General features: G+C 46.4%; 1 protein-coding gene across 22 annotated transcripts in view; it reads left to right on the top strand.

Moving 5' to 3' along the window:
* dctn1b (dynactin 1b) overlaps positions 1 to 27,085 on the top strand; it is a 59,373-nt gene extending 32,288 nt beyond the window's left edge. For 4 of the 22 annotated variants that reach the window (XM_023951328.2, XM_023951324.2, XM_078940561.1 and 1 more), the window contains 25 exons: positions 3,298 to 3,315; positions 7,825 to 7,845; positions 8,472 to 8,642; positions 9,755 to 9,952; positions 10,040 to 10,244; positions 10,353 to 10,431; positions 10,513 to 10,672; positions 10,740 to 10,844; positions 18,006 to 18,197; positions 18,278 to 18,394; positions 18,517 to 18,669; positions 21,920 to 22,080; positions 22,298 to 22,466; positions 22,544 to 22,612; positions 22,683 to 22,895; positions 22,973 to 23,134; positions 23,254 to 23,385; positions 23,470 to 23,598; positions 23,844 to 23,986; positions 24,071 to 24,234; positions 24,370 to 24,482; positions 24,566 to 24,749; positions 25,074 to 25,147; positions 25,241 to 25,330; positions 25,400 to 27,085. In XM_023951328.2, the coding sequence (XP_023807096.1) occupies positions 3,298 to 3,315; positions 7,825 to 7,845; positions 8,472 to 8,642; positions 9,755 to 9,952; positions 10,040 to 10,244; positions 10,353 to 10,431; positions 10,513 to 10,672; positions 10,740 to 10,844; positions 18,006 to 18,197; positions 18,278 to 18,394; positions 18,517 to 18,669; positions 21,920 to 22,080; positions 22,298 to 22,466; positions 22,544 to 22,612; positions 22,683 to 22,895; positions 22,973 to 23,134; positions 23,254 to 23,385; positions 23,470 to 23,598; positions 23,844 to 23,986; positions 24,071 to 24,234; positions 24,370 to 24,482; positions 24,566 to 24,749; positions 25,074 to 25,147; positions 25,241 to 25,330; positions 25,400 to 25,537 (3,360 nt within the window). In that variant the 3' untranslated portion in view covers positions 25,538 to 27,085. Of the gene's footprint in view, positions 1 to 3,012; positions 3,316 to 7,824; positions 7,846 to 8,468; positions 8,643 to 9,754; positions 9,953 to 10,039; positions 10,245 to 10,352; positions 10,432 to 10,512; positions 10,673 to 10,739; positions 10,845 to 18,005; positions 18,198 to 18,277; positions 18,395 to 18,516; positions 18,670 to 21,919; positions 22,081 to 22,297; positions 22,467 to 22,543; positions 22,613 to 22,682; positions 22,896 to 22,972; positions 23,135 to 23,253; positions 23,386 to 23,469; positions 23,599 to 23,843; positions 23,987 to 24,070; positions 24,235 to 24,369; positions 24,483 to 24,565; positions 24,750 to 25,073; positions 25,148 to 25,240; positions 25,331 to 25,399 lie in introns of those variants that run through there. The other 18 variants (XM_023951326.2, XM_023951323.2, XM_078940559.1 and 15 more) reach the window with 7 other exon arrangements.
* The last annotated feature ends 30 nt before the right edge of the window (positions 27,086 to 27,115 follow it).

Raw genomic sequence — 27,115 nt, 5'->3', positions numbered from 1 at the left:
CGGAACTAAAAGCAAGAAGATCTTTGAAGAAAGCCTGATATGTTAGGAAATATGAATCTAATAATAAAAGGGATCAGGAAAAATACGTAGAATTATTTGCGACAGAATTCTTGCTTGAATAATTTTGTAGAAACGTTTATTTAGTTATTTTCTTAGAGACCTGGATCTGCCAACTCTCAGCTGCAACATGTTGCATTTTACAGATAAACACGCGTTCGTGCAGGCATTTCTATCTGTTTGGTAAATGTCAGACTGAGCTGAAGTACGGCTGTACACTATCGATTTCCTGTCAGATGCTATTTGACTCCTGTCTTCTATCATGAGGGGCTTTGAACATGAAGGCGGAGGCTGCTACAACTGCATGGACGCTTTCAGAGGTCATCCAAGGAGCTTTTCAGAGGCTCAAAAGGTTTCTGCCGCATTGGCACCAAACATTATAGTATCACAATGAAATCAAGATCCAGCTGTTGAGTGCAGGTGGTGTCAAGAAGCATCCATCCATCTGGACACATACACAGCATAGGTCCGAAAATTGAAACCTGAGCTACTCCCACTGACTGTGTATGAGAACTGTGTGATCACCCATAGAAAATGATTTACTTCCATTGCCAACCAAATTAAGTTAATTCAGTCACCATTTTTTCAGGTTCTGAACACTGCCGTATTGGAGCCAGAAATTGTCAGTAAGCAGTAATTGGTTCGAGTGGTCTGAGTCAACATTTCTATAGTAACCACTCCCTCCAATCAGGATGGAACCTGTTGGAAGGCCACACCCCTACCAATTGAAAATAAGCTACACAAAATCTGTCAATCAAGCGTTTCAAATGTTCAACGTGAGTAAGTAAAGACTGAACCGGATGATCCAATGATTTCATGTTCCACTGTTTTAAAACTGTACTACTGTGGTGGATTTTATTATGTAGCATTAAAGTGGTTTAAGAAATAAATGTGATGTTTAAGACAGAGACCTTATAAATGTCTAGTAAAGACTAATCCTGAAGGAGATTGGACACTGGATTTGCTAAACTTTCAGTATGTTTTAGAATTTTTTCTTCTAAATTGCTTGAATAAATTCTCTATTTCATTTTTCATTTCTATCTAATTTTAAACGGTATAGCCGTAGATTTTAATTCTCTGAACAGGGAAGACTCCTGTTTTGATTGCAAATATTCTCCATAGATGATCACACGATGGCTGTTCTCCATTTTTAACTCTGTTTGTAGAAAGTAGAACTGCTGCTGAGAACTCTGAGTCTCTTAGTGTCGTCTAGTCTTATTTACCTCTTTTTCTACATCTCACCGCTGATCAAGAGAAAGCTCCAACATTTTCACTCTAGTTTTCTGCTCTTCCTTTTTTGTTACTCAACAGTGTTCCTGCATGAGGCTTTCCTTTGTCATACATAAATGTATGCCATCATGTTCAAAAGTTAACACGATCTAATGGGTCAGGCGGGATTGACCTCTGATTGGAAGATCACAGGTTCAGTTTCCACTCTGCACACTCATGTATTGAAGTGTCCTGTAGCAAGACAATGCTCAGCCATCAGTGTGTAAATGTCTGTGTGAATGGGAATGTGACTGTACCGCACTTTGGGCCTTCTAAGGAAGTAAAGCTCCATATTAGTGTACGCCGTTTACCATTTAATGTGAGACCCAGTAACGCGTGGCTAAGAACTGATACGGAACAAGCATGTAGCTACGTTTATGCAGTGAGAAGGCAGACAAGCTCCTTTGCTGGATTTTCAAAGCCGTGAACGCACAGACCCCTTATGCCTTAGCCACATGCGCCTGTATAAGGGGATCTGCAGGTCTTTGGGTTGTCCGGACCCATAAAGAGTCGTAGAGTGGAGCGGCTGCATCTTAGTAGGAGCGCAGGTGTGTCTCGCAGTTCCCTTGAGGGTTGTTCATCCACCTCATAAAACCAGAAACGTATCCGTTATTCATGTGCTCCCTACGACTTGTCGCCCACAGCTGCCCCTAGAAAAAGATGCCCATGAACATTTTTGCCTCACAGGCTCACCTGGTGGTTTAGGATCTTAAATTTTGTGTGAACCATCTGCATTCATTTGCCCATTTGTAATGGTTGCCACTACAGATGTGTAACAATTCACATTTTTCACCCGTAGACAGTAGGCCTGTATCCAGTTGTAAGAGCTGTTGTGACTAAGCCATCACTCAGAAGTTCCAATGCTTCCTGACCTGAAATGTTGTCATTTTTGTGCTGCTGGAGCTGCAGAAACACTGACTGCTGAGAAACCAGAAACCACATCCATCTCCACCCAGCCCTTCAATATTCACTCTTCTCTTCTCTTATCCTCACTTTCTTTTTCCTCTCTTTCTTCATTTTCCCTTTCTTCTTTCGCTCCTTCCTCTTCCTCTCTGGCTCCACCGTTCCCAGAGCATCATTTAGTCTGTGAGGTGGGGGTGGGTGGAGATATCACTCAAAAATGTGTTTAATAATTGATCAGGACAGATTTCCCAGCATTGCTCTGTAATAGATCCTCCCTCCTCTGTGACTCACAAGTTTGACTTCTTCAATCGCTTGCATTAATCTGGGGGACTGCTTTGATTTCCTCGTGTAGATTTCCCGGGGATGTAGCTACGGGGAAGGGAGGGGGGCACTGGGCTGTCATCAACTGTAAATGAAGATTTCTTTGAAGCAGATGTGTACACAGTTGACATTTTCAGGATTTCACATCTGACTGCCCCCCCCGCACACACACACTCACACACATTTAAAGGAGCCCCCACATGTCTGTCACAGACTTCCCCGACAGCTTTAATCGCATTATTCTGTGTCTGTGTAACTGCGTCACAGACATGCATGCTCTTTTTTGAGGAATCTGGCAGGGTTGCTGGGAGACCAGACCTCGCATCAGTGCTGCCGGTCACCCCCCCATCCCCACCCTGGTTCGCAGAACCAACATGCCGCCTCCCCCTCCCTATTGGTGGATGAGCCACATAGAGGCGGGGAGGGCACGTAGTGATGTAATGCAGGAGCAGGGCTTTGGCTGGGCTGACGCTCCACAATCATGAGTGGGGGGGCAGGTCAGGCAGCTGAGGCGTCTCCTGCAGCAGACCTGATGCTGGATGAACCAGACCAAGACAGAGAGACGGATTCTAAGAGGAAAAGGATGTGAAGGAAGACGATAGTGCAACGAAGAGACTGAGAGGGAGGGCTGGGCGCCCCCCCAGCTGAGGGTCTTCCTGCTCGACTCTGTGTGTGTGTCTGTCTGTGCGGACCGTTTCACCTGTTTCCTCTGTGTGTGCATTTCCTCCTACAAACATGATGAGGCAGACTCCAGCCCCCCGGAAGGTACAGAACTCCCTGTGATCCTCTTTTGCTGCTGCTTCTTCTTCTACTCCTGTCATGGCTTGCTGTTGTGTTGCAGCTGCTGTTATGCTGATGCTTAGCAGGTCTTTCTTTTTTTTGCCGGAATGGCCGTTTTTCCTCTCCTCAGTGACATTCGAGCGCTTCATTTTCTAGACGTTTTATTTCACTTCCTGATTTCTCTTTTGTCATGGCTTGCTGTAAATTGAGCTGTATTATTTTTTTGCCCTCACACCTGAACCCATCTTCAGATGTGGCAGAAAACTATCTGCTTAGGTACCACAGTATTGGCTTTATTTGGGTCTCTGCTCTTATTGGATCCATCTGCTTACTCGGATCTGGCTCTGATCCAATCAGGAACAACATCTTCTTAAAGGGACAGTAGGGGAAACATAGGAGGAAATGTTGCAAAACAATTGGTTTCGAAAAGTCTGCTTAAACACAGAACTTTATGATACCTATGTTGGGGAATATCATGATTGGTGTGATCCTCTGTAGGTGGGACAGAGGAGTTGGAGGTGGAGGTGGGACTGCATCAAAGATCAGCTTCTTGTTTCTATTGTGATGGACAGACTGACAGATGAGGTTAGACAGGAATCTCTGTGAATCAGGATGTTTGCAGATGACATTGTGATCTGTAGTGAGAGCGGGGAGCAGGAGGAGGAACAAAGAGAGGTTTGGGTCTGCTCTGGAAAACAGAAGAATGAAAGTCAGCTGCAGCAACTTTGTTAAGATGAGAAGAACTCAAGTGGAACGCTGAGGTTACAGGGAGCCGAGGTGGAAAAGGTGGAAGACTTCAAGAACAACAGTTTGGAGAAAGAGGTGGAGAGACGTGTGCAAGCAGATTGGAACAGGTGAGGTAGGGTTTCAGGTGTGGTGTGTCACAAAAGAGTGACATCAAGAATGAAAGGTGTAGAGGACTGTAGTGAGAGCAGCCATGTTGTTATTTTAGAGACTGTAAACCAGGGGCCTGGATTTGGGCACCCCCTGGTTTAGAGACTCTGATGCAGAGACAAGAGGCAGAGCTGGAAGTAATGGAGATGAAAATGTGGAAGTTTTCTTTGGGAGCGACCAGGATGGAGAGGACCAGGAATTAATCTATAAGAGGAACAGATCATGGTAGATGTTCTGAAGATAAATGCAGGGAAGCAGATTTGGACATGTTTAGAGGAGGAACAGTGGTGATGTTGGTATGAGGATACTGAGGTTGGAGCTACCAGGATAGATGTCTGGAAGAAGATCAAGGAGGAGCTTCATGGATGCAAAGAAAGAGAACATGAGGGTGGATGGAGTGAGTGTGATGCAGAGGGGATGGCTAGATGAAGGTGAATGATTAGTTTTGGTGACAACTAAATGGGAAGCAAAAAGACTAAGAAGAAGAATGTAGGCCAGAGGTGGGAAGTTTTATGCCTGTGTAGGTGTTTCTACATACTTTTCAGAAAGCTTTGCTCTTTTCAATGCTATTTAACTGAATCAGAAAATGCAAGAGTAAAGTTTGTTATAAAGGGAGCAGAATTTTGGCTTTCTGTGCAGAATCTCATTAATCTTTCTTCTATGAACATTGCTGAAATTTCCACTAACATGTTTCAACTGTGTGCATCAAAATTCACACATTACAACTAAAAAATTCCTGAATGCATCATGGGATGCTCATTACATCGAAGGACGTGTGGGTAGATCGCTGGTCATCAAAGACAAATAACCAAAAAAATAAAAACATATAAAAAAAATCTGTCAACAAACCAGCGTCCTTGCCGAGAAGTATGGGACTTGGTTGATGTGCAGAACGGCCAATCAAACATCCTCTGAGATATCCGATTCTGGGAAATCCGTTCCATGCTACACTATCCGCAAATTCTTTCTGCGATCGGAAAGCCGCTATCAGGCCTGCTGCCCGCCAAGTACCCGGCAGAGGAGCACTGCGGTCTGAAGGAGTGTTTATTGGGGGCCGGGTCGCCCTGCTTGCCTCCTTGATTGGGAAGCGAGACTGAGCCGTCCTGCCATGGCGCCAGCTGCCAGTGCTCGCCCGGGGGATCTGAGCCCACTCAGGCAGCAGTGTTTCTCTGAAGGACGTGCTGCTCGAGCACTGTCTACGAAGAAGGGGCGGATTTTCACTCAGTCGTAGTTAAGCCAGCTGCGTTTTAGAAATGTCAGGCCCCCTACCCTCCCATTCCCTCACAAAGATTTGTGTACTCTTAAGGCCCGTACACACTGGGACGAATTTCGCCCGCGATATTCGCCGACGTTTAACGCCTCCTGACTAAACAAAGGGGCACCAATGTGAGTGTGCACACCGACGCGAAAAAACGCCACGCGTCAAAGCGTAATTTTTTAAAAAACGCCTCGTGTTCGTTTTTTTGGTTTGACGCGCCGCGTCGAAAACTATACGACCAATGAGAATGCCGCTTTTGCACACGTGTCTGGAGCTTCTGAAGTTACAGTAAAACACAACTTGGGGGCGCTCAAACACAAAACTGCCTTTCTGAGCGCATATACCAGCGAAGAAGATAGACCCCAAGTAGCGTCTACACTGCCGTGAAGAAATAATGACGGATATTCTAAAATATCCCCGAACCAAGCACCAGTTGGAGCTACTGGTGCTTGAAATATTCATGTTTTCTTTGTATGATTCTGACAAGCGCGTAAATACTTGCTCTCTTCTTCTGAGTGAAAAGCGACTTTAAGAAGCGTAAAGTTGCGCAGCGCCACCTTGTGTACAGGAGTATTTCTGTTTTACATTAAGCGCCATCTAATGTCAGGGAATGAAATTGCATGTTCGCTCGGCTCATCGTCAGCGAAAATCGCCTGGGTGTGAACACAAAAAACGTGGCGAAAAACGCTGGCGAATAACGCCTGGCGAATATTCGTCCCGGTGTGTACGGGCCTTTACTGTGTAGTTTTTTAATTACAATCACATAAACCTAATATTTTAGACTCAACATACAGCTTATATATACATACAGTATCTGTATGTAGGATGTCCTCGAATTAGACTAAGGTAGCTTCTATTGCAGTTTAATGTGTTAAGTTGTTTACATTTTCAGTAAAGTAATGGCACACACCTTTTAAAATGAACATTTGTTGGTCTGATCAACACATATACAGCAATAGGGGTGTGACAATTCATCTTAGGGATTCGATTCATTCCTAATTTGTGGTTAAAGAGACCATTCATTGTCAATATTGGTTCATTTTGAACGATCCAATTGACTGACCTAAAAGCGTCCCGGGACATCTTTAGCCAAAACTTCAACCAGTGTGACTCAGAGATAAATACCTGGGTCATGAACAGTGCAGGGGAAGTTTGAGAGACAGCAAGCACTACAAACACCTCCAACCTACTTCCGGTGACTTACCCGACTTGGGTCGCGGCTCACAGCCGTGACCCTTGACCCCCAAGCCGGCTCACCAAAGCTTCATTGTCAATTTATGCCATAAATTGACACAGTGGATTTGTTTTGTCCCATAATATTATCCCGTAGCTCTCACTAGTGTGAGTTTTGTTGATAAAATGAGTGGATATGTGGCAGTAGTGGCTCTGAGCACTGACTTCTGCCTTGAGTCGGGCGTGGCTCACAGCTGATGGACTGTGGAAAAACAGCCCAAGTTCCTCCATCACAACACCTGGTAATTAGACCTGAAGCATAAATAACATCTGTGACAAAAAAGTTGGCGAGTGAGAAATGGTAGACCGGAACTCTGGATCAGAAACGATCTAAACTTTGTATTGTTTCTTTAATTAAACTCCAACCTCTTTTTTTAAATCACATTCCTAAATATAATCAAATGACGTTTAAACTTCCCGGGCTGGCCTCGCTCTTGGAAAGAAACACGCGTAGAGTGATCAGCTGTGACCCAAAGTCTGTGAGATCTGAGTTTGAAATTTCCTCAGACTTATTAATAAAAAGATATATTTAATTGACACAAGTATTTTAAAAATGTCAAGTGTTTGATGAAGCTCAAGAGCATACATTCCATAACGGAAATATTTCAACAGGAACTGCGCTTTGAGCCTCAGATTCAGTTTGAATCAGAGGATTCTGGGAAATCCAGCCTTGAACTGGACCAGTCAGGAAGCTTTAAATAAATCGGTGGGTCCTGCACATGCCCCCGTGTCTCTGCTTCTACCCCAGAGTCAGTGAGTGTCTGTCAGCTGGAATCTCCATCCTGAGTGTAGCAGAGCTGGACTGGATCCACACACAGAGAGGGGATTGAGGTCCTGGTGGTGCCAGTCGTGGTCACAGCACCAGAGGCGGTTCTGTGCTGCTGTTGTTCCACTCAGAGACTTTGGTTTTCTTGTTCTAGAAACATTTTCAGGGAGGCTCTTTCATGCTGCTTCATTCATGGTTGTTTTCTTTTCTAAGTCATCTCCCATCAACCTTTACCTTGAACCTCTAACTCCTCCTCATTTTTCTCTCTTTTCCACCTCTTCTGTGCGGGCCTTCGACTCCTCCTGCTTCCTGTGCTCCTTCATTTATCTTCCTCGCTCTTCAGACCACAGCCAGGAGGCCCAAGGTGAGCCCAGGTTTTCAGTCCACCTGGATCCTAGTGTGACCATCCGGGTGTTGGTGCAATTCTAACTCTCATGAAAATGTTTTTACAATTTCTTTGAATTTTTATTTTGCACATCTCTGTTTTCTTTGACTTCATGAGGTAGTTAAGTCATTATAAGAGTCCATTCCAGAGTCTAAACCTAGGCAATGTTAGATCATAGTCCCCACGCCATTGAATCTTTCATGAGAACTTTGGACTCAGTTGCCCCTTCCCCCTTGCGTTTTCTAACAGGAAGTCCCCACTGGCTCCAAGAAGCCAAAATCCCACAGACCTCTATTGATAAATAAAGTCCCACTACATTCATCTTTTGATTGTAAAACTGTTTCCAGTGGTCTTTTAATTATGATTCTGCCCCTTTTAGTCTAAATCAATAAACCTGAATTGTTTTCTAGGACATAGTTTCTGCAGAGGTCACTCCTGGGGTGTCTGGCTCCAAAATGGCGACTGAATTGACTTTGTTTTGTTGGAGCTGGAAGTCATTTTCTATGTGTGACCCCACACTCTGTCCAGTTCTCATGTTCAGTGAATTCGACCAGCCTGATCTCTTATGTGTCCCTTTGCTCCGACGGTTCTGGTTCTACCAGCAGCCCAGCCGGCCCACAGGAGGCACAGGGAGGGGGGCTGCATCCGGCTCAGCTTCAGCCTCCACTGGGGAGATGAGCAGCAGCGAGGCCAGCACACCCGCCCAGACCCCCCTAGTGGCTCCGCTTATCCCCACCCTGCACTCTCCAGGAAATGCAGCAGCCCCGCCCAGCAAGGTCAGCTGACCTGACAACAGCAAAACATTACAGCACTATGCAACACAGCAGACCAACATGACACCACAATACTACAACAATACAACATAAAAAGGACAATACTACAAAGCACAACAATTCTACATATTTTAGGAAATGACTAAACCAAGCAACTAAACCACACAGCACAACAATTTAACACAAAATGTCTGTCAACATTCCTGCTCATTAAAGTAAGTGGATGGGAGTGGGGGGGCCCTTACCGATGAGTGTCAACTGTATGATTTCTGATGAGCAGAGATGTCCTAATTTGGGGTGTCTAATTAGTTTGTTAATCCCGATTGATTAACTACAGACAAATTAGCACGTTATTTTTTTTATCATGTGAATCTTTTTTTTAACTTATAGCTATTGTCGTGTTCTCAAATATAAAGCAAGGGTCCAACTGTTTACTAGCGTAAATGTTTAATCAGCTAAGAACGAGTGTTTCATCGTTCTTAGTGTCAATGGTGTCCATGTACATGTGCTCGTCGTGACATCTTCAATGTGTGACCTTGCAGTTCTTAACAAAATCAATCCAAAACAATGCCTATTATCTATCTATGTAAGTGATAAAGTCAGACGAGGTGTTTACTTTCATACACTAATGGAGTACACAGAGGGCTGATCGCATCAGACGGTAAACTGTGGAATAAAGTAAATTAACATATGTATTAAGGTTAATAAGAGGTTTGAGGTAAATATTTTTTAGATTGCTGAGAAGTGACTATATTTGTTTATGGGCTAAATTAGGGAACTCTAGGCCTGATGGTTCTTTTTTTTTATATAAAGTTCGAGATTGAGTATGTAATCCCCCTTGGTGCTTTAAAAGTAAATGCTGGAAATTTTTTATAATAGGAAAATGTAATAAATCCCCTTTTTAAATTCTATTTTGATCTTTCACTGTGCCACAATGTCACAAATTTAAATGAAAGTATTTCAAAATGTGGCTTTTCACAGCAATTATTGGGTTAGATTAAAAATAGATCAATTTCATTAATCAATTGCACACAAAAATGAACTACATGACGTCACTATTCCTAACCTTTCTCATGTTCCCATCACCAAGTTTTTTTTTCTTTCTTCCTGTCCAGGAGGAAGAGACACTGCGAGCTCAGGTGAAGGACCTGGAAGAGAAGCTGGAGACGCTGAAGATGAAGCGGACTGAGGACAAGGCCAAGCTGAAGGAACTGGAGAAGCATAAGATTCAGCTGGAGCAGCTGCAGGAGTGGAAGACCAAGATGCAGGAACAGCAGGCCGAACTACAGAGGCAGCTGAAGGAGGCCAAGAGGGTAAGTAGGTGAAGGCTCTGGGGGGCTGGAAGAGGAGCGTGGATAAAGTTCAGGATAACAAGATGAAGATGAGCTCCTGTAATGCAGGAGGCTAAAGAAGCTCTCGAGGCCAAAGAACGCTACACGGAAGAGATGTCCGATACGGCGGACGCCATCGAGATGGCCACACTTGACAAGGAGATGGCAGAAGAGAGGGCGGAGTCTCTCCAGCTTGAAGTGGACTCCTTAAAGGAGCGGGTGGAAGAGCTCACAATGGACCTGGAGATCCTGAAACATGAAATTGAGGAGAAAGGTAGGAAATCTGGGGGGTTGAGAAGTGGGGGTGGGGGGTTTAGAGTGCTTCACAGATGTTTCAAACCAGCGTTCACCCTCCACCGCAGCTCACTTGTGTTTGTGTCAGGCTCGGATGGAGCAGCCTCCAGTTTCCACGTCAAGCAGCTGGAGGAGCAAAACGGCCGGCTGAAGGAAGCTCTGGTCAGGTGGGTCTCTGCTGCACTGTGGACTTCTGGAAAACTCTGGCTTTGGTGCTCAGCATGCTCTGGTTCTCTGCTGTGCGTCAGGATGCGGGACCTGTCCGCCTCAGAGAAGCAGGAACATGTCAAGCTGCAGAAACAAATGGAGAAGAAGAACATGGAGCTTGACTCTTTGAGGGGGCAGAAGGAAAAGCTGCAGGAGGAGATGAGTGCAGCTGAGAGGACCATCGATGAGCTGAAGGAGCAGGTTAGAGCTGGCGTCCATGATCCAGAACAAATGAAAGCAAAAGACTTACAGAGCTCCGGTGTTTCAGGTGGATGCAGCTTTGGGTGCCGAGGAGATGGTGGAGACTCTGACTGAGAGGAACCTGGACCTGGAGGAGAAGGTCAGGGAGCTGAGGGAGACAGTGACCGACCTGGTGAGAATTAACACACGCATGCACACTGCCATGTAGTCTGTTGGTCTCTTCTATAAACGGTCACAATACAGTTAAAGACTCCAATCCTCTGTTGATCGATTGTAAAAGCATTCTCAGGGGTCTTTTGATTATGATGATGCTGTTTTTTGGCCAAAACCAACAAACTTGTGTCCTTTTCTAGGACATAGTTTCTGCAGAAAGTGGCAGAGCAGCAGGAGTTCATTAGAAATTCACCTCTGAGTTGTAGGTGGGACCATTGGGAGATAGTGAGCCTTCTTTAATTTCCCATCATCCCTTTTTTATATTCTTTCCAGCTTACTTACAGCCCCTCACAACTTTAAAGTAGCATTACAGGTGCAACAAAAATGGCAGCTATATCAGATCTATCCAGCCGTATAGTTCTGATCCAGATTCCAGCTCTGACGAAGAAAACTAAGACGTACACGGATCTATTTGTCTGCAGGTGGATGATCAGAATGGAGCAGAGCAGGGAGCTCGTTGCCAGTGGCGCCTCCAGAAATTTTTCATGGGGGTGGCCGGTAGGGGGCCACATTAAATCTTGTGGTGGCACACAAAAACCATGAGCTAAATTTTTTTAATTCATTCTACTAAACGTAGTAAAACTCCTTCTTTCTCTTTCGGCTTTTCCCATCAGGGGTCGCCACAGCGAATCATCCTTTTCCACCTCACTCTATCATGGACATCTTCTACCCTAACATTAGCCAACTTCATGTCCTCTGTTAAGACATCCATGTATCTCCTCTTTGGCCGTCCTCTTGCCCTCCTGCCAGGCAGCTCCATCTCCAACATCCTTCTACCAATATATCCACTATCCCTCCTCTGAACATGTCCAAACCATCTCAGTCTGGCTTCTCTGACTTTGTCGCTAACACAGGCAACATGAGCCGTCCCTCTGATGTACTCGTTCCTTATCCTGTCTAACCTGGTCACTCCTAAGGAGAACCTCAACATCTTCATCTCTGCTACCTCCATCTCAGCCTCTTGTCTCTGTCTCACTGCTACCGTCTCTAACCCATAGAGCAGAGCTGGTCTCACCACTGTCTTGTACACCTTTCCTTTGAGTCTTGCTGGCACTCTTCTGTCACACAACACTCCTGACACTTTCCTCCAACCGCTCCAACCTGCCTGCACTCGCCTCTTCACCTCTTTTCCACAATACCCATCACACTGAACTGTTGACCCCAAGTACTTAAACTCCTGCACCTTCTTCACCTCAGCCCCCTGTAACCTAACGCTTCTACCTTGATCCCTCTCGTTCAGACACATGTATTCTGTCTTACTACGACTGACCTTCATGCCTCTTCTTTCCAGAGCAAACCTCCACCTCTCTAGCTGTTCCTCCACCTGCTCTCTACTCTCACTGCAAATTACAATGTCATCCGCAAACATCATTGTCCAGGGAGATTCCTGTCTTACCTCGTCTGTCAGCCTGTCCATCAGCATAGCAAACAAAAAAGGACTCAAAGCTGATCCTTGGTGTAGTCCCACCTCCACCTTGAACTCCTCTGTCTGACCTACAGCACATCTCACCACCGTCATACTTCTCTCATACATGTCCTGAACTACTCTGACATACTTCTCTGCCACTCCAGACGACCTCATACAGTACCACAGCTCCTCCCTCGGCACCCTGTCATACGCCTTCTCTAAATCTACGAACACACAATGCAGCTCCTTCTGACCTTCTCTGTACTTTTCCATCAACATTCTCAAAGCAAAAATGGCATCAGTGGTGCTCTTACGGGGCATGAAACCATACTGCTGCTCACAGATCTCCACCTTCTTCCTAAGCCTGGCTTCCACTACTCTTTCCCACAGCTTCATTGTGTGGCTCATCAACTTTATTCCTCTATAGTTGCTGCAGTTCTGCGTGTCACCCTTGTTCTTAAAGATCGGAACCAGAACGCTTCTCCTCCATTCCTCAGGCATCTTCTCACTCTCTAGAATCCTATTGAACAACCTTGTTAGAAATTCCACTGCTGTCTCTCCTAAGCACTTCCATACCTCCACAGGAACGTCATCAGGACCAACGGCCTTTCCGCTCTTCATCCTTTTCAGAGCCTTCCTAACCTCATCCTTTCCAATCTCTGCTACTTCCTGCTCCACAACAACCACATCTTCCTCCCTTCTTTCCCTGTCATTTTCCACATTCATCAGCTCCTCAAAATACTCCTTCCATCTTTTCTGTACACTCTCCTGGGTTGTTAGCACCTTTCCATCTCTGTCCTTAATCACCCTTATCTGTTGCACGTCCTTCCCATCTCTGTCTCTCTGTCTGGCTAGCCTGTACAAGTCCTTCTCTCCTTCCTTTGTGTCTAACCTGTCATAAAGCTCATCGTAAGCTTTCTGTTTGGCCTTTGCCACCTCTCTCTTCACTCTACGCTGCGCTTCCTTGTACTCCTGTCTACCTTCCTCAGTCCTTTCTACATCCCACTTCCTTTTAGCCAACCTCTTCCTCTGGACGCATTCCTGTACTTCCTCATTCCACCACCAAGTCTCTTTACCGTCTTTCCTCTTTCCAGATGACACACCTAGCACCTTCCTACCTGTTTCCCTGATAATCTCTGCTGTAGTTTCCCAGTCCTCTGGAAGCTCATCCTGACCACCCAGGACCTGCCTCAACTTCTGCCTAAATTCCTCACAAGTTTCTTCATTCTGTAGCTTCCACCACTTGGTCTTCTTTCCTGTTTTCCCTCTCTTCTTCTTCCTGACCTCCAGAGTCATCTTACACACCACCATGCGGTGCTGTCTGGCTACACTCTCTCCTACCACCACTTTGCAGTCATTAACCTCTCTCAAATGACCTCGTCTACATAGGATGTAGTCCACCTGAGTACTCCTACCTCCACTTCTGTATGTCACTCTATGTTCCTCTCTCTTCTGGAAGTAAGTGTTGACTACAGCCATTTCCATCCTCTTCGCAAAGTCCACCACCATCTGTCCCTCCAGATTCCTTTCCTTCACACCAAACCTGCCCATCACCTCCTCATCACCTCTGTTGCCCTCACCAACATGCCCATTAAAGTCTGCTCCAATAACAACTCTCTCTCCTCTGGGAAAACTCTCTATGACCTCATCCAACTCACTCCAGAATCTCTCCTTCACTTCTAACTCACAGCCAACCTGTGGCGCATACCCACTGACTACATTCACCATCACCCCTTCAATTTCTAACTTTAGGCTCATCATCCTGTCTGAGACTCTTTTCACCTCTAGAACACTGTTTACAAACTCCCCCTTCAGAATCACTCCTACCCCGTTTCTCTTCCTATCAACACCATGATAGAAAAGTTTGTATCCTCCTCCAACACTACGTGCCTTGCTGCCCTTCCACCTTGTCTCCTGCACACACAGTACATCTACCTTCCTTCTCTCCATCATGTCTGCCAGCTCTCTGCCTTTCCCTGTCATTGTGCCAACGTTAAGAGTCCCTATTCTCAAACCTATGTTCCTGCCTTTTCCCTTCTCTCTCTGGCAACGGACCCTTCTGCCTCCCCTCTTTCTTCCACCAACAGTAGTCAAATTTCCACCGACACCCTGTAGGTTAACAGCATCGGTGGCGGTCGTTGTTAACCCGGGCCTCGACCGATCCGGTATGTCTAAAGTGTTGTGGATGATTCGCATGGTTATTTTGGCAATTTTACGCCGGATGCCCTTCCTGACGCAACCCTCTCTATTTATCCGGGCTTGGGACCGGCACAGAAGTTACTGGCTTGCAACCCCTGTGGCTAGATTAAAGTTTAAAATCTTCTTCCACTTTCGGTTTCTCCCATCAGGGGTTGCCACAGCGAACGAGTCGCATGGTAGATTTGGCAATGTTTTACGCCGGATGCCCTTCCTGACGCAACCTTCTCAAACCGGGCTTGGAACCGGCAGAGGTAGAGAAGGGAACAGGGAGCAGCCCGGAGTCGAACCCTGGTTTCACGAACGGAAGGCGCCGCAAACCAGCACGAGCTAAACCGGCTCCCCACAGTACTACGTACTAAACGTAGTAAACCAACCTTTAGAAAACCAACAGAAAGTTAAATGCCTACTGATTTTTTTCTAGAACATTAACTTATAGTTGATACTACTATAGATTATGGTAGATATCATTAGGCTGGTGTTTTTCAACAATTTTTGAGACACGGCACACTTTAACCTTGACAAAAATCCCGCGGCAAACCAGCAAAAAAAATGTAAAAAATTTTTTAGAAAGAAAGGCGAAACTAAGTCTGTATTGATCTACAGTCCCTCTGCAATCTCACATGCATTTTTGTGATAATTGTGGCAGAAAAAGCTGATGTAATGAAAGTTAAGTGAAAAGATTCAAAAACTGTTTGATGTGTGTTCGTTGTTGTTACAAGACGTTAAGAGGAGAGACTCATTGTGTGTTGAGACGCTGTCACTTTAACCCAATGCATCATGGGAGATGTAAACAGCCGCCAAACGCAAAAAGACTCTCGTCTCTGAGCTTCATTGTTTTGTTCACTTGTTCCGCGGTCTGATACCGGATTCTGTGGAAAGCTACACCACTAAAGACGAGCTTTAGCTGGTATTTATGTTGGAACTGAGCGGCTTTATGAGCAGAATCAGAACAAGGAAGTGAAGACTTTAACCACTTCTGATTGGTCAGACTGATGACATGTGATTAAGCTTCCTAGAATGATTGGTGGGGACAGTAAAAGGGGCGGGACATTTCAGAAAACAGTTAAAACTGCAGCTAAATCGGGGTAACGCCATTCTTATCAAAATGTTTTTAATAGAATCAAATAAACACAAAGAGAAAAGTATTTACGATCTTTCATATTCTTAATTTCAAAGTGTTTTATCAGGGGCTGTTTGGATGAACACAGAGCTGATATCCTGGAGATGGAAAATGTTTTAGATCAGTTAATGACGGTAATTTCCCACGGCACAGTGGTGCGCTGCGGCACACTGGTTGAAAAACACTGCATTAATTCTAACTGAACCAGTTGGTCCAGGAACAGGTGGAGGACTTTTTGCTGAGTTCTGCCTTGTTTCTCTGAGCAATGATGCTGACTGTCCCTCATCAGATGCCGTCTCATCTTTGTCTTCCTCATTCTCTTCTGTCATTCATGCTGCTCTGTCTCATCTTCCTCCTCCTCTTCCTCCTCCTCTGTTGCTGCCCTACCATCTCTTTCGCTCCTTCTGCTGTACTTTTCTTCTTAAAATAAGAATATATGTTGAATTTCTCTTCATTCTCTGAAAATTGACTTTACACAAGCATCAACTATGACTATAGGTATCTATGTGGAAACAGGACAAAAACCCATCAAAATGTTGTGGTAACACAACAACCAGTGCTTAAATAGTGCCATAAAAATGAGAGGCGCGTGTGACAGGGCCATACTTTTTTACATATTAATAAAAAGTAATGGCACATCCACCACCACTGATGATGTGGCGTATTTGCACCAAGTATTTGCACAAAATACAGATCAGGTGACCTAAAGTACAGTAAAGAGATTGTTAAAAGACACCACTGAAAATATTTAACAGGCATGAAAAGAAATATAGTGTTTTGGGATGTGTGATTGTGTGCGCGTGTGAGTGCGTGCGCGCGCATGTGTGTGTGCGTGCGTGCAGAAACTGGTGCTCGCGTGATGCAGGAAGAGAGGGGGAGAGCGCGTGTGAGTGTGTGGAGCACATACACACGCGGTCAGTCGCCGTTTTGGACTTAAGGAAACAGTACTAAAGAAAGTTCACCTTTAGTAACTGATACTGGTTCTTTTGTCAAACCGGCCCGGAGGCTCTGGGGGTTCGAACGCGGAAGTGAACCCCACGTCTTATACATGTTCTGCGTCCAGCGGCTCGTCTTTAGATGTCTGCACACTCAAAGGCAGCAGGGAGGGGAGGAGGTGTAGGCCTGTTTAGGTGATCAGAGCGACTTGCCCGCTTGCTGGCTGTGCATTTGGGATGAAACGCACAACTGATGATACCACAGTGTATAGTGGCTAGTGGGGTGGGGTGGTCACTGGGGTGGCCAGGTGTCGGAGAGGGGTGGCCGTGGCCACCCCTCTCCGACACCTGGCCACCCCCTGGTGGCGCCACTGCTCGTTGCCCACCCAGAGTATTTTCTATGTCCTTTTTTAAACTGTTTTTTTCGTCTCCTACAGTCAATAGTAACAAAAGATTGTCACCAACCTTTATGTTGCAACAGTGGCATAACCGTAAACAGGAAGCAGTGTATTTTTGGGGAAAATAATACAGTGACACCATGTTTAGGGATGTGCAGGTAAAGCTAAAATAAAACAGCTTTTACCATATGTTTGCAAAAGATTTCAGGAAAAAAACTCAATGCCACAGTCGGGTGCCAGGTACATTAACTTGAATTTGGCTTACTTGTTTTGTGTTTTTGTTTCATTATTTTCCTACTACTGACCTTTTTTTGACGGACATTGGCAAGCCTGCTGTTCTTTTTTGGACTGCTGTATTTTTTGCCACTTTCTGGGTCTGAAGCCGTCTGTGGATGCATTGTTAAGCAACCAGAGATTGCTGTTATGTTACATCTTGTTGTTGATTTTTTTATTTTTTATTTTAAACAGTACTTGCGATTAAAAAAAGTGTGATTTTAAAAGTGTATTCTATTCTATTCTAGTTTGCTTAATCATTGCTGAATCTATATTTCCAGCTCGATTCCCTGTGACCCTGTGACAGTTATGACAGTAATGACAGTAAAAGGAAGTTTTGTATAATAAACAAAGAAAAGTTGTATTAAAAAAAAGACCAATTGTACTCAGAACAGAAATGTTTTGCTTAAAACACTAGTATTCATGTAAGTGTTAATTTGTGGGTAACTTTGTCTATATGTATAGGTTTTATTTTATACAGTCGTCTTCACTACCCGTTTGCAGAATAATTCTGCTGTTTTCCGAGTGTGCACACACTGCCCTCTAGTGACTAGATGACAAACTGCCTAACCATCACAAAAAGTTTTTTTTTCAACACAAAAATGTTGAAGCAGTGTAACGGTTTGTTAATGGCAGAAAAAGTGGAGGTTTTCTGAAGGAACATGATTTCTCGTTTGTAAAGTCAGATCAGAAGGGAGGAGCTGGAAAACTGTTGTTCCACCAACAATAATGTCCTTCCAGAAAAACGAAAACTGCATTTTCAGTCAATCTTGTTGTCATGTGACAGGAAGCTATAAATGAGATGAACGATGAGCTTCAGGAGAACGCCAGAGAGACGGAGCTGGAGCTCAGAGAGATGCTGGATCTTGGGGCGGCTCGGGTCCGGGAGGCGGAGAAACGGGTGGAGGCCGCGCAGGAGACCGTGGCTGATTACCAGCAGACCATCAACAAGTACCGCGAGCTCACGGCTCACCTCCAGGTGCCTGCTGGAGCCCCGCTGCACTCCTCGCCCTGCTCCAGTGCAGGGGTTGGTTCTTATGGGAAACGCTGTCTGTGCAGGAGCTGAACCGGGAGCTGACGAGCCAGCAGGAGGCCTCGGCGGAGCTGCAGCAGCAGCCGCCTGCTGACATGTTTGACTTCAAAATCAAGTTTGCAGAGACCAAGGCCTACGCTAAGGTGAGCCAGCAGCACCTGTGAGAGGTTTCTGTGATTTAAAAATGTAAGGACTGACTAAGATCCACCCAAGGTTTCATAGGCTCTGTGTGTGCACGTGTGTGTGCATGTGTGTGTGTTTTCAGGCCATTGAGATGGAGCTGAGAAAGATGGAGGTGGCTCAGGCGAGCAGGCAGGTCTCTCTTCTGACTTCCTTCATGCCCGAGTCTTTTCTGCGTCACGGAGGAGATCACGACTGCATCCTGGTTCTGCTGCTCATCCCAAGACTCATCTGCAAGGTAAGCAGAGGCAGCCCGCACCCACCAGACCAGAAGACCCTTGCCTGAGTCACAACTGCCCCTATGGGTGGATACAGGCTGAGAAATGGTCAAATCTGTACAGAGCACGCAGAATATCAAGGTCACAGCCGGCTCAATAAAACCCGTACAGCAAAACTTTTCATGCATATTTTATGGTGACGGGTCATAGTGAGCACAATACATACATAAGAGATGCAGGCACATCATTTAGTATTGTTTCATTTATCTATTGATCAAGCACCTTCCACCACCAACCAAAGTGCTGTACACAGGAAGAACAAGCACAGAACATTATACAGTCATAAAACATCAAAGACTAAACAGATCCAAACCAACATAACAACAGGCTGAGGCTAAAGCGCTGAAATGGAGGAACAATTCAAGAGCGTGACCTCTCTCATTGCCGGTGGGAACTGATTCTATAGTTAAGCAGACAACACCGCAAACACAGTCACACCGAAACCCATGTTTGGTTCTGGGAACCATTAACACAAACTGGTCAGTGGAACGTAAGGACCTTAGGGGGGAATATATTAAAGGCAGACTGGAGCGGTAAGAAGGCATGGGCAGGTGTGGACAATTCCCTTGTTGTGTCATCATGAGTGAAGCAGATAAAAGGCCTGGAGTTGATTAGAGGACTCGTGCTGCATTTGGAAGATTTTGCTGTGAACAGACAACATGCGGTCAAAGGAGCTCTCCATGCAGGTGAAAGGAGCCATCATTAAGCTGAGAAAACAGAAAAAAACATGCCAGAAATTTCTCCAGTATTAGGAGTGGCTAAATCAACAGTGTGGTCCATCCTGAGAAAGAAAGAAAGCACTGGTGAACTCATCAACGCAAAAAGACCTGGACGTCCACGGAAGACAACAGTGGTGGATGATGGCAGAATCATTTCCATGGTGAAGAGGAAGCCGCTCACAACAGCCAACCAAGTGAACAACACTCTCCAGGAGGTAGGCGGATCAATATCCAAGTCTACCATCAAAAGAAGACTGCATGAAAGTAGATCCAGAGGGAACACTGCAAGATGCAAGCCACTCAGAAGCCTCAAGAATAGGAAGGCTAGATTGGACTTTGCTAAAAAGCATCTAAAAAAGCAAGCACAGTTCTGGAAAAAACATTCTTTGGACAGATGAAACCAAAATCAACCTCTACCAGAATGATGGCAAGAGAAAAGTATGGAGAAGGCGTGGAGAAGCTCCTGATCCAAAGCACACTACATCATCAGTAAAACACGGTGGAGGCAGTGTGATGGTCTGGGGCTGGGCAGCATTTCACTTGTTGAAGACTAAACTTCAGACAGAAAGGCCCACAAACAAACAGCAACTGAAAGCGCTGCAGTAAAGGCCTGGCAGAGCATTCAGAAGGAGAAAACCCAGCATCTAGTGATGTCCATGAGTTCAAGACTTCAGGCTGTCATTGTCAACAAAGGCTTTTCAACCAAATATTAGGAATGACCATTTTGTTTACAGTTATTTCATTTGTCCAATTACTTAGGAGCCCATGAAATGAAGGGATTGTGTTTAAAAAATGCTTCAGTTTTTCCCATTTTTATGTAATCTTTTTGTTCAACCCATGGAATAAAAGCTGAAAGTCTGCACTTCAATGGCATCTGAGTTGTTTTATTTACAATTCACTGTGGGAATTTTTGGGTTAAAACAATCTGCAACATCATAACAATTGAAAAAGGAAAGAAAGACAAACAGACCACGGTACCTTTTTCGAGGAGAGCACACAGAGATTATACTCAGTAAACAATCTCTGTCCCCTCTGGCGCATATTCTGCTGCTCTCCTCTTTTATTAAGTTTTTTTGGGGTTTCCCTAAGTTACACAAGCGATGTGCTCTAAGGTGGGGAAACCAGAAAAGCACAGCTGCAGCACGATTAGAAAACATTAATTACAACATGTCTATCTGTTACTGTCTTCCCACATCATCTCTGGACCTGCAAAGCCTTTTCTCACGGATAAACTAACACAGAGCGTTATTCAATTCATTCTAGACACAACTAACACACAAGTTTGCAGGAAGAGGCTGGAAAGACTCAAAGATAATCGTTTTCTCCCAAGGGTGTCACCTCCACCTTCCTGTGAAACAGAGTTGGACACAAACACTTCTGCAAACATGATTAGATCACCTATTTACTGTATATCTAGGTGGTGCATAAAAAAGCAAATATGAGATAACTTATTTACATTTTTCCAACAGTAATGTACAGAAACTAAATTAGAAAAAATGTGTATCTGTCCAAATATGTATGTTCCTGACTCTATATGACATAAATTTGTTGTTGGCATAGAGTTGGAAGTTTAGCTTGTGCTTCCGAAACAGCATTCCCAGTGGCAGCACGTAAACAGAAAATGGCAATGGGTTCAGAGCCGCCTCCTGAGGGACCCCCCACTTCAGGGGGTAACTCTTGGATGAGTGAGGGTCCATCTTAACACAGAAACGCCCGTCTGTAAGGTAAGGCCAGATCCACTGCAAAGCTTCCCGGGAAGTCCTACAGTGCACTGGGTTTCCAAACCCAGCACAATGCACAAGGAACCCTTTAGTGCTGTTTGTGTGATAAGTGTGTGCTCCTTGCACAATCAGAGCGGAGTTTATGTAAGCATCCTATAGGCGTCCTACGTGCACTTACGTATCACATGCAAACCCTTTGCACTCAACATTTGCAAATGCTCAGTACTTGCACCGACTAGAATGTGGCATAAGGGCACGATGCAAAAGCATCACCCGTATGTCTTACAGTGTGTGTACCTTACGTTATCCATACAGATGCGTCACAATATACTGACCACACACAGGATCAATGGTATGTTCCATTTTTATGACGTCAGCATGAGTCTCATGAGTCAAGGAGCTGCAAGACACAGCTGTGCTTCCCTCTATAACCCCCTGTGGGCCCAGACGACCCAAAAGCCCACAGCACCCATATGTGACCAAGGTTTAAATTGTATTTTCTACTTGTTTTATTATCTTTTAAAACAGCTGTTTTTATGCTGTAACTCTGCCTATGACTGTGATGCTGTGAATAACTAAACAATGAAGTCCTTCAGGATTAAAATCGTGTAACAATCCATTAAAACCAGCTGACTGCGGCCAAGGCTCAGTATTTAAGAGGGCAAACCGGAAACCAACCAGGGCAATCCGCCATCGGGGTCTACGTGACTAAGGCCTTAGTGAAACACCTGTGCTTAAGCATGTCTGTGTGTGTTTTTGTTTGTGTGTAGGCAGAGCTGATCAGCAAACAGGCTGAGGAGAAGTTCGAGCTCAGTGAAGGATGTGTGGAACGGGTCGGCCTGAGAGGTTCTGTTGGGGAGCAGCTGAGTTTCGCTGCAGGTCTGGTCTATTCTCTGAGTCTGCTGCAGGCCACGCTGCACAAATACGAGCAGTAAGATCCAACACACACACACACGGACGCACACTCATAAACAGACACACCTCTTCATGAAATGAAACTCCTTCCTTGCTGCAACCTTTCCTCTAAATGTGACATGAATGTTGAGTTTGATATCAGTGTTTTGATGCCTCACTGCTCAGTTATATTGTTCCACAGCTGATCCATTTAAATTGAAACTGTAAACGGTGTGTGTGCCCGTGCACGTCAGGGCTCTGTCTCAGTGCAGCGTGAACGTCTACAAAAAGGTGGGCTCTCTGTACCCTGAGATGAGCGTGCACGAGCGCTCCCTGGACTTCCTGATCGACCTGCTGCATAGAGACCAGCTGGATGAAACGGTCCGCGTGGAGCCGCTCACCAAGGCCATCAAGTACTACCAGGTTCACAGACCGCCCCCTGCACAAAGCCAAACTTTTTGTTGACAAGAGTGTTGTTGCTGACATTTGTCCCTCTGCAGCACCTGTACAGCATCCACCTGGCGGATCAGACAGAGGACTGCACCATGCAGCTGGCTGACCACATCAGGGTAGGAGCTGCACTGCATTCTGGGAAAAGACTTGTGTGCTCTGAGGCTAACGTCTGCTGCTGCTCTGCAGTTTACCCAGAGCGCCCTGAACTGTATGGCGGTGGAGGTGGGGCGTCTGCGGGCATTCTTGCACGCCGGTCAGGAGAAGGCGGAGCTAGCTGTGCTGTTGAAGGACCTGGAGACGTCCTGCAGCGACATAAGGCAGTTCTGCAAGAAGATTCGCCGCAGGATGCCAGGAACCGACGCTCCAGGCATTCCGGCGGCGCTCAGCTTTGGGCCGCAGGTGACCATGGCGATGAGTCCCTTTCTGCCAGCAGGAAACCATGCTAAAAATGCTGATAGAGCCCCCACCTTCCACAGGTGTCGGACGCGCTCTCAGACTCCAGGAAACACCTGACCTGGGTGGTGGCCGTGCTGCAGGAAGTGGCAGCGGCAGGAGCGCAGATGATGTCACCGCTGGGGGAGCAGGAGGGGCTGTCAGCCGTCAAACTGGAGGACGTGGCCTTCCAAGCCACAGAGCAGGTACACACGTGCACGACTTTGCACATTCAAAACTCTGCAAGTGCACGACTGATGACAGCACATGCACATTTGATCATCCAGGACGAAGCAAAAAAAAAAGATCCTTCCTTCACTTTCAGGTGTACGGATCTCAGGGCGCCAACACCTATGAGTGTCTGCGGCAGTCCTGTAACATCGTCATAGCGACTATGAACAAGATGGCCACAGCCATGCAAGAGGGCGAGTATGACTCGGAGAAGCCTCAGATGAAGGTAAGGTGCAGTGCAGATCTCCCGCCCGCTCGCTTACAGTTTGGACCTTTCACGTTTAAACTGATGTGGGACGATGCTCGCCAGAACCCTCCCCCTGTGGAGCTGCAGGCCGCCGCCCTGCGAGCAGAAATCACAGATGCAGAGGGACTGGGCCTGAAGCTGGAGGACAGAGAGACGGTCATCAAGGAGCTGAAGAAATCTCTGAAGATCAAAGTGAGCACGTGCAGAAGCTTCCATTACAACAAAGGGACACACTTCACACCTACAGAGACTCTGTCTTTAGGAGCCGAGAACTTCAGCAAAGCTCTCAAAAAATTATTATAATCATTCAGGTTAATGTTTGTCATTTGTATTTATTTTAGATGTTTTAGACTCATGTGAATTGTGATCAACATCTGGGATTCTGTTTGTTTGAAAGCATTTGAAGCCTCAGTTTTGAAATTTGCGCGGCTGTTCAGGGGGAGGAGCTGAGCGAGGCGAGTGTCCGTCTCAGCCTCCTGGAAAAGAAGCTGGACAGTTCATCCAAAGATGCAGATGAGCGCGTAGAGAAAATCCAGACTCGCCTGGACGAAACCCAGGCTCTGCTGAAGAAGAAAGAAAAGTAAGACCCCCCCAACACACAGACACACGCAGACAGACCCCCCCCCCCAGCATTGCAGCTGCGTGATGCCGTCCTTATCTGCAGGGACTTCGAGGAGACCATGGATACCTTGCAGGCTGACATTGACCAGCTGGAGTCAGAGAAGGCGGAGCTAAAGCAGCGCCTCAACAGCCAGTCCAAGATGAGCACTGACTTGGGGGGAGGCGGCCCAACGGGTGCGGTTTCCATGGTAATGGGGACTGCAGGAGGTGAGATGTTCCTCATTGTTAGAGATGTACAGACCAAGTCCTCCAGTGATGTAGCCTCGTTTTTGGCATTCCACCCCCGCTGCCCTCACCTGTCCTCTGAGGGGCGGGGCCATAAACCTCTTCTGTCCTCCACAGGCAGCCCGGTATCAGCCGGCCTTCAGGTGATTGACTCACCTCTGCTGACTCAGCAGATTGAAGCTCAACGGCTCTGCATCAAACAGCTGAAGAACGACAACAACAGGCTGAAGGTGAAGACGCCGCCGCCACCCGGGACCCCACACCCCCAGGGTCACTGAGGACTGACACGCTGCTGTCATGTTTGCCTCTGCAGGCGGAAAAGATTCGCGCTCAGCTCGCCTCCCTGCCCCCCCTCCATGTCCCCAAACTGCCCTCCACAAACGGCCCTCCCCGTGTGCTCTCCGGCGCCCTCTACCGCAAGACCGAGCAGCTGCTGGAGACTCTGCTGCAGATGAGCGCCAACGTGAAGGTGGTGGACGTGACGGGAAAGTGCCCAGGTGTGCAACATCCCATAATGTTCAGTAGGAAAATGCTCTGCTGACCCTGAAGATGGGGGAGGGGGGCAGACAGCAAAGCTCCTATTTAGTGAAGGGAGGGGGATGACATTTATTATTTTATCTTTAACTACGGAAAATCAAGATGACATGAATTTGAAAATGTCAGCAAATGCAAATTATATACAGAGCCACCGCTAACACACACACACACACACACATACTAACACACACACACACACACACATACAAAACATACACAAGGATTTCACAAATGTCCAGTCTGCCCCCCCCCCCCCCCCCAAAACAGCTCTGTTTGTTCCACAGTGAGCCCTGCTGCGCAGCTGCTGGAGCAGACGGCTCGACTGCGGTCCCTCAGAGAGACGTTGGAACGGCTGAAGGTGTGAACGCCTCCCCCACCCTCCACCACGGAGGTAAACATCCTTCAAGCTTGTCCCTTCATGTAACATGCCCCCCCTCCTGCCTTATGTCAGGACGAGGTGGCGGAGCACGTGGTCAGCCAGCAGCCAGGAGCTCGAGTCCCGTCCGACTTCGCCACCTTCCCCTCGCCCCCCTTTGTGAAGGTGGGTTCACGCTGACTTTGGGTTTGAACTTCTGCTCCAGAATGTGAAACATCTAAACTCTGCCTGCAGGCCAAAGAGGAAAGGGGCGGAGACACAGTGCTGGTGGGGCGACTCATGGTGCCATGCCCCCGTGGTCAGGAGCAGGTCCACCGCCTCGTCCTGTCCCAGCGGCAGCTGCAGAGGGTTCACAGTTTGCTGCAGGCCTGAACGCACCGGACCGGGAAGGACACCAGTGCCTCGTTTCCACTGAGCGGTCCGGTCCGATCCAGACCAGTCCGGTATTTTGGGTGTAATGGACCCATTAGGCCAGATCGAACCGCACCATTTTTGGGCCCTGATGGTTGTAGGTCCACAGAAAAATGGCATGGACCGGTTAGGGTGGAGGTACTGTCGTCATACGATGAAGCCTGTTGATTGGCGGCAGGTCGTTACAACAATATTAAGCACTAAACTAACGCCAATGTCTTCGGCCGTATTCCTTCGCTGCACGCAATCTCCTCTCAAACAATATTAAATGCTTTGTATCTACAAAGAAACAAAGAGCTGCTTGATGACCTTCATTGTTGTCGTCGATAGCTTAGCTTTTGCTGTAGCACAACTATGATACAAAGCTACACAATCGGTCTACACTTGGAGTGCCCAAATCCAGGCCTTGAGGGCCGGTGGTCCTACATTTTTTCCTAACCATTCTGCAATTGAAGCTCCTCATTGGCTAAACAAACCTGATCCAGGTGTTCAGCAGCAGATGAGACAGGATTTCTGATTTGGGGCCCCTGGTCTACACCCAGCACGTGCAGTGACGGTCCACCTTTGAGTGGGAACCCTCACCTGAATTGTCTGGACCATTCTCAACCCGACCACTCAGTGGAAACGAGGCTCAGGAGTCTCCAAGCAGAAGACGCAGATTTCCTGGGGGAAAAGTTGAAGCTCCTCAAAATTCCTGAAGCAGATCGTGACGTTTAGTGTTCCTCTAAATCCAACATTACTGATGTAACGCTGCTGTGTGTGCCTGCATGCAGCACCTACGTCTGCACCCAGACTCCGGTGACTGCAGCTGGTCTGTCCACATTGATGCAGCGCCTGCATCTGCTGCGTCTGCATGGATGCATCTGCTTTGCAGAGATGTGTTGTGTTGACTCTGCTGTTTACCCTCATGTGGCTTCAATATTCAGGTGGTAACAAAGGTACACGCTCAGAAAAAACTCATCAAAACAACCATTTTAATGAGATTTTAACCCTTTAAATGCCACTTCCCTCGTGTAGTCAGACCGCTGCATCATCACAAAAGTAGAAACTGACCTGCCATCATTATTATTAGTAGGAGCTGCACTGTGGCGTCAGGGTTAGCACTCTTGCCTTACAGCAAGAAGGCCCTGGTTCGAATTCTGACCTCAGCCAACAGTAGCTGGGATAGGCTCCAGCAACTCTGCAATCCCAAGAGGGATACGGTAGGCTTATGAAATAATAAATGTGCCGTGTAAAAGATCAAAATCCCTGAAATGGATTGTTTCAGTAAAAGTTTGAACGATTTATCATTTTAGGAGGGGGGAATTAAAGGTTAAGAATGGATGAACAGTGAAGCCATTTTTCATGTTGTGTACGTTTACATGTCATTAACTTATAGTTTTTTCTATTTACACTCTAGGAAGCTCAGTGCACGAGTGTCCAAATAATTTGCAGGATGTTTATAATCTGAGTGTAATCTGCCACCTTGTCAGCTGTCACACTACCTGATCAATAAACTAATCAAACATGTTTGGTTTGCCGAAGTTTCTCCAATAACTC

Source organism: Oryzias latipes, chromosome 22, assembly GCF_053564925.1.
Source record: "Oryzias latipes strain Hd-rR chromosome 22, Olatipes_Hd-rR_3.1".
NCBI lineage: Eukaryota > Metazoa > Chordata > Actinopteri > Beloniformes > Adrianichthyidae > Oryzias > Oryzias latipes.
This window is presented reverse-complemented; position numbering and strand designations above follow the sequence as displayed.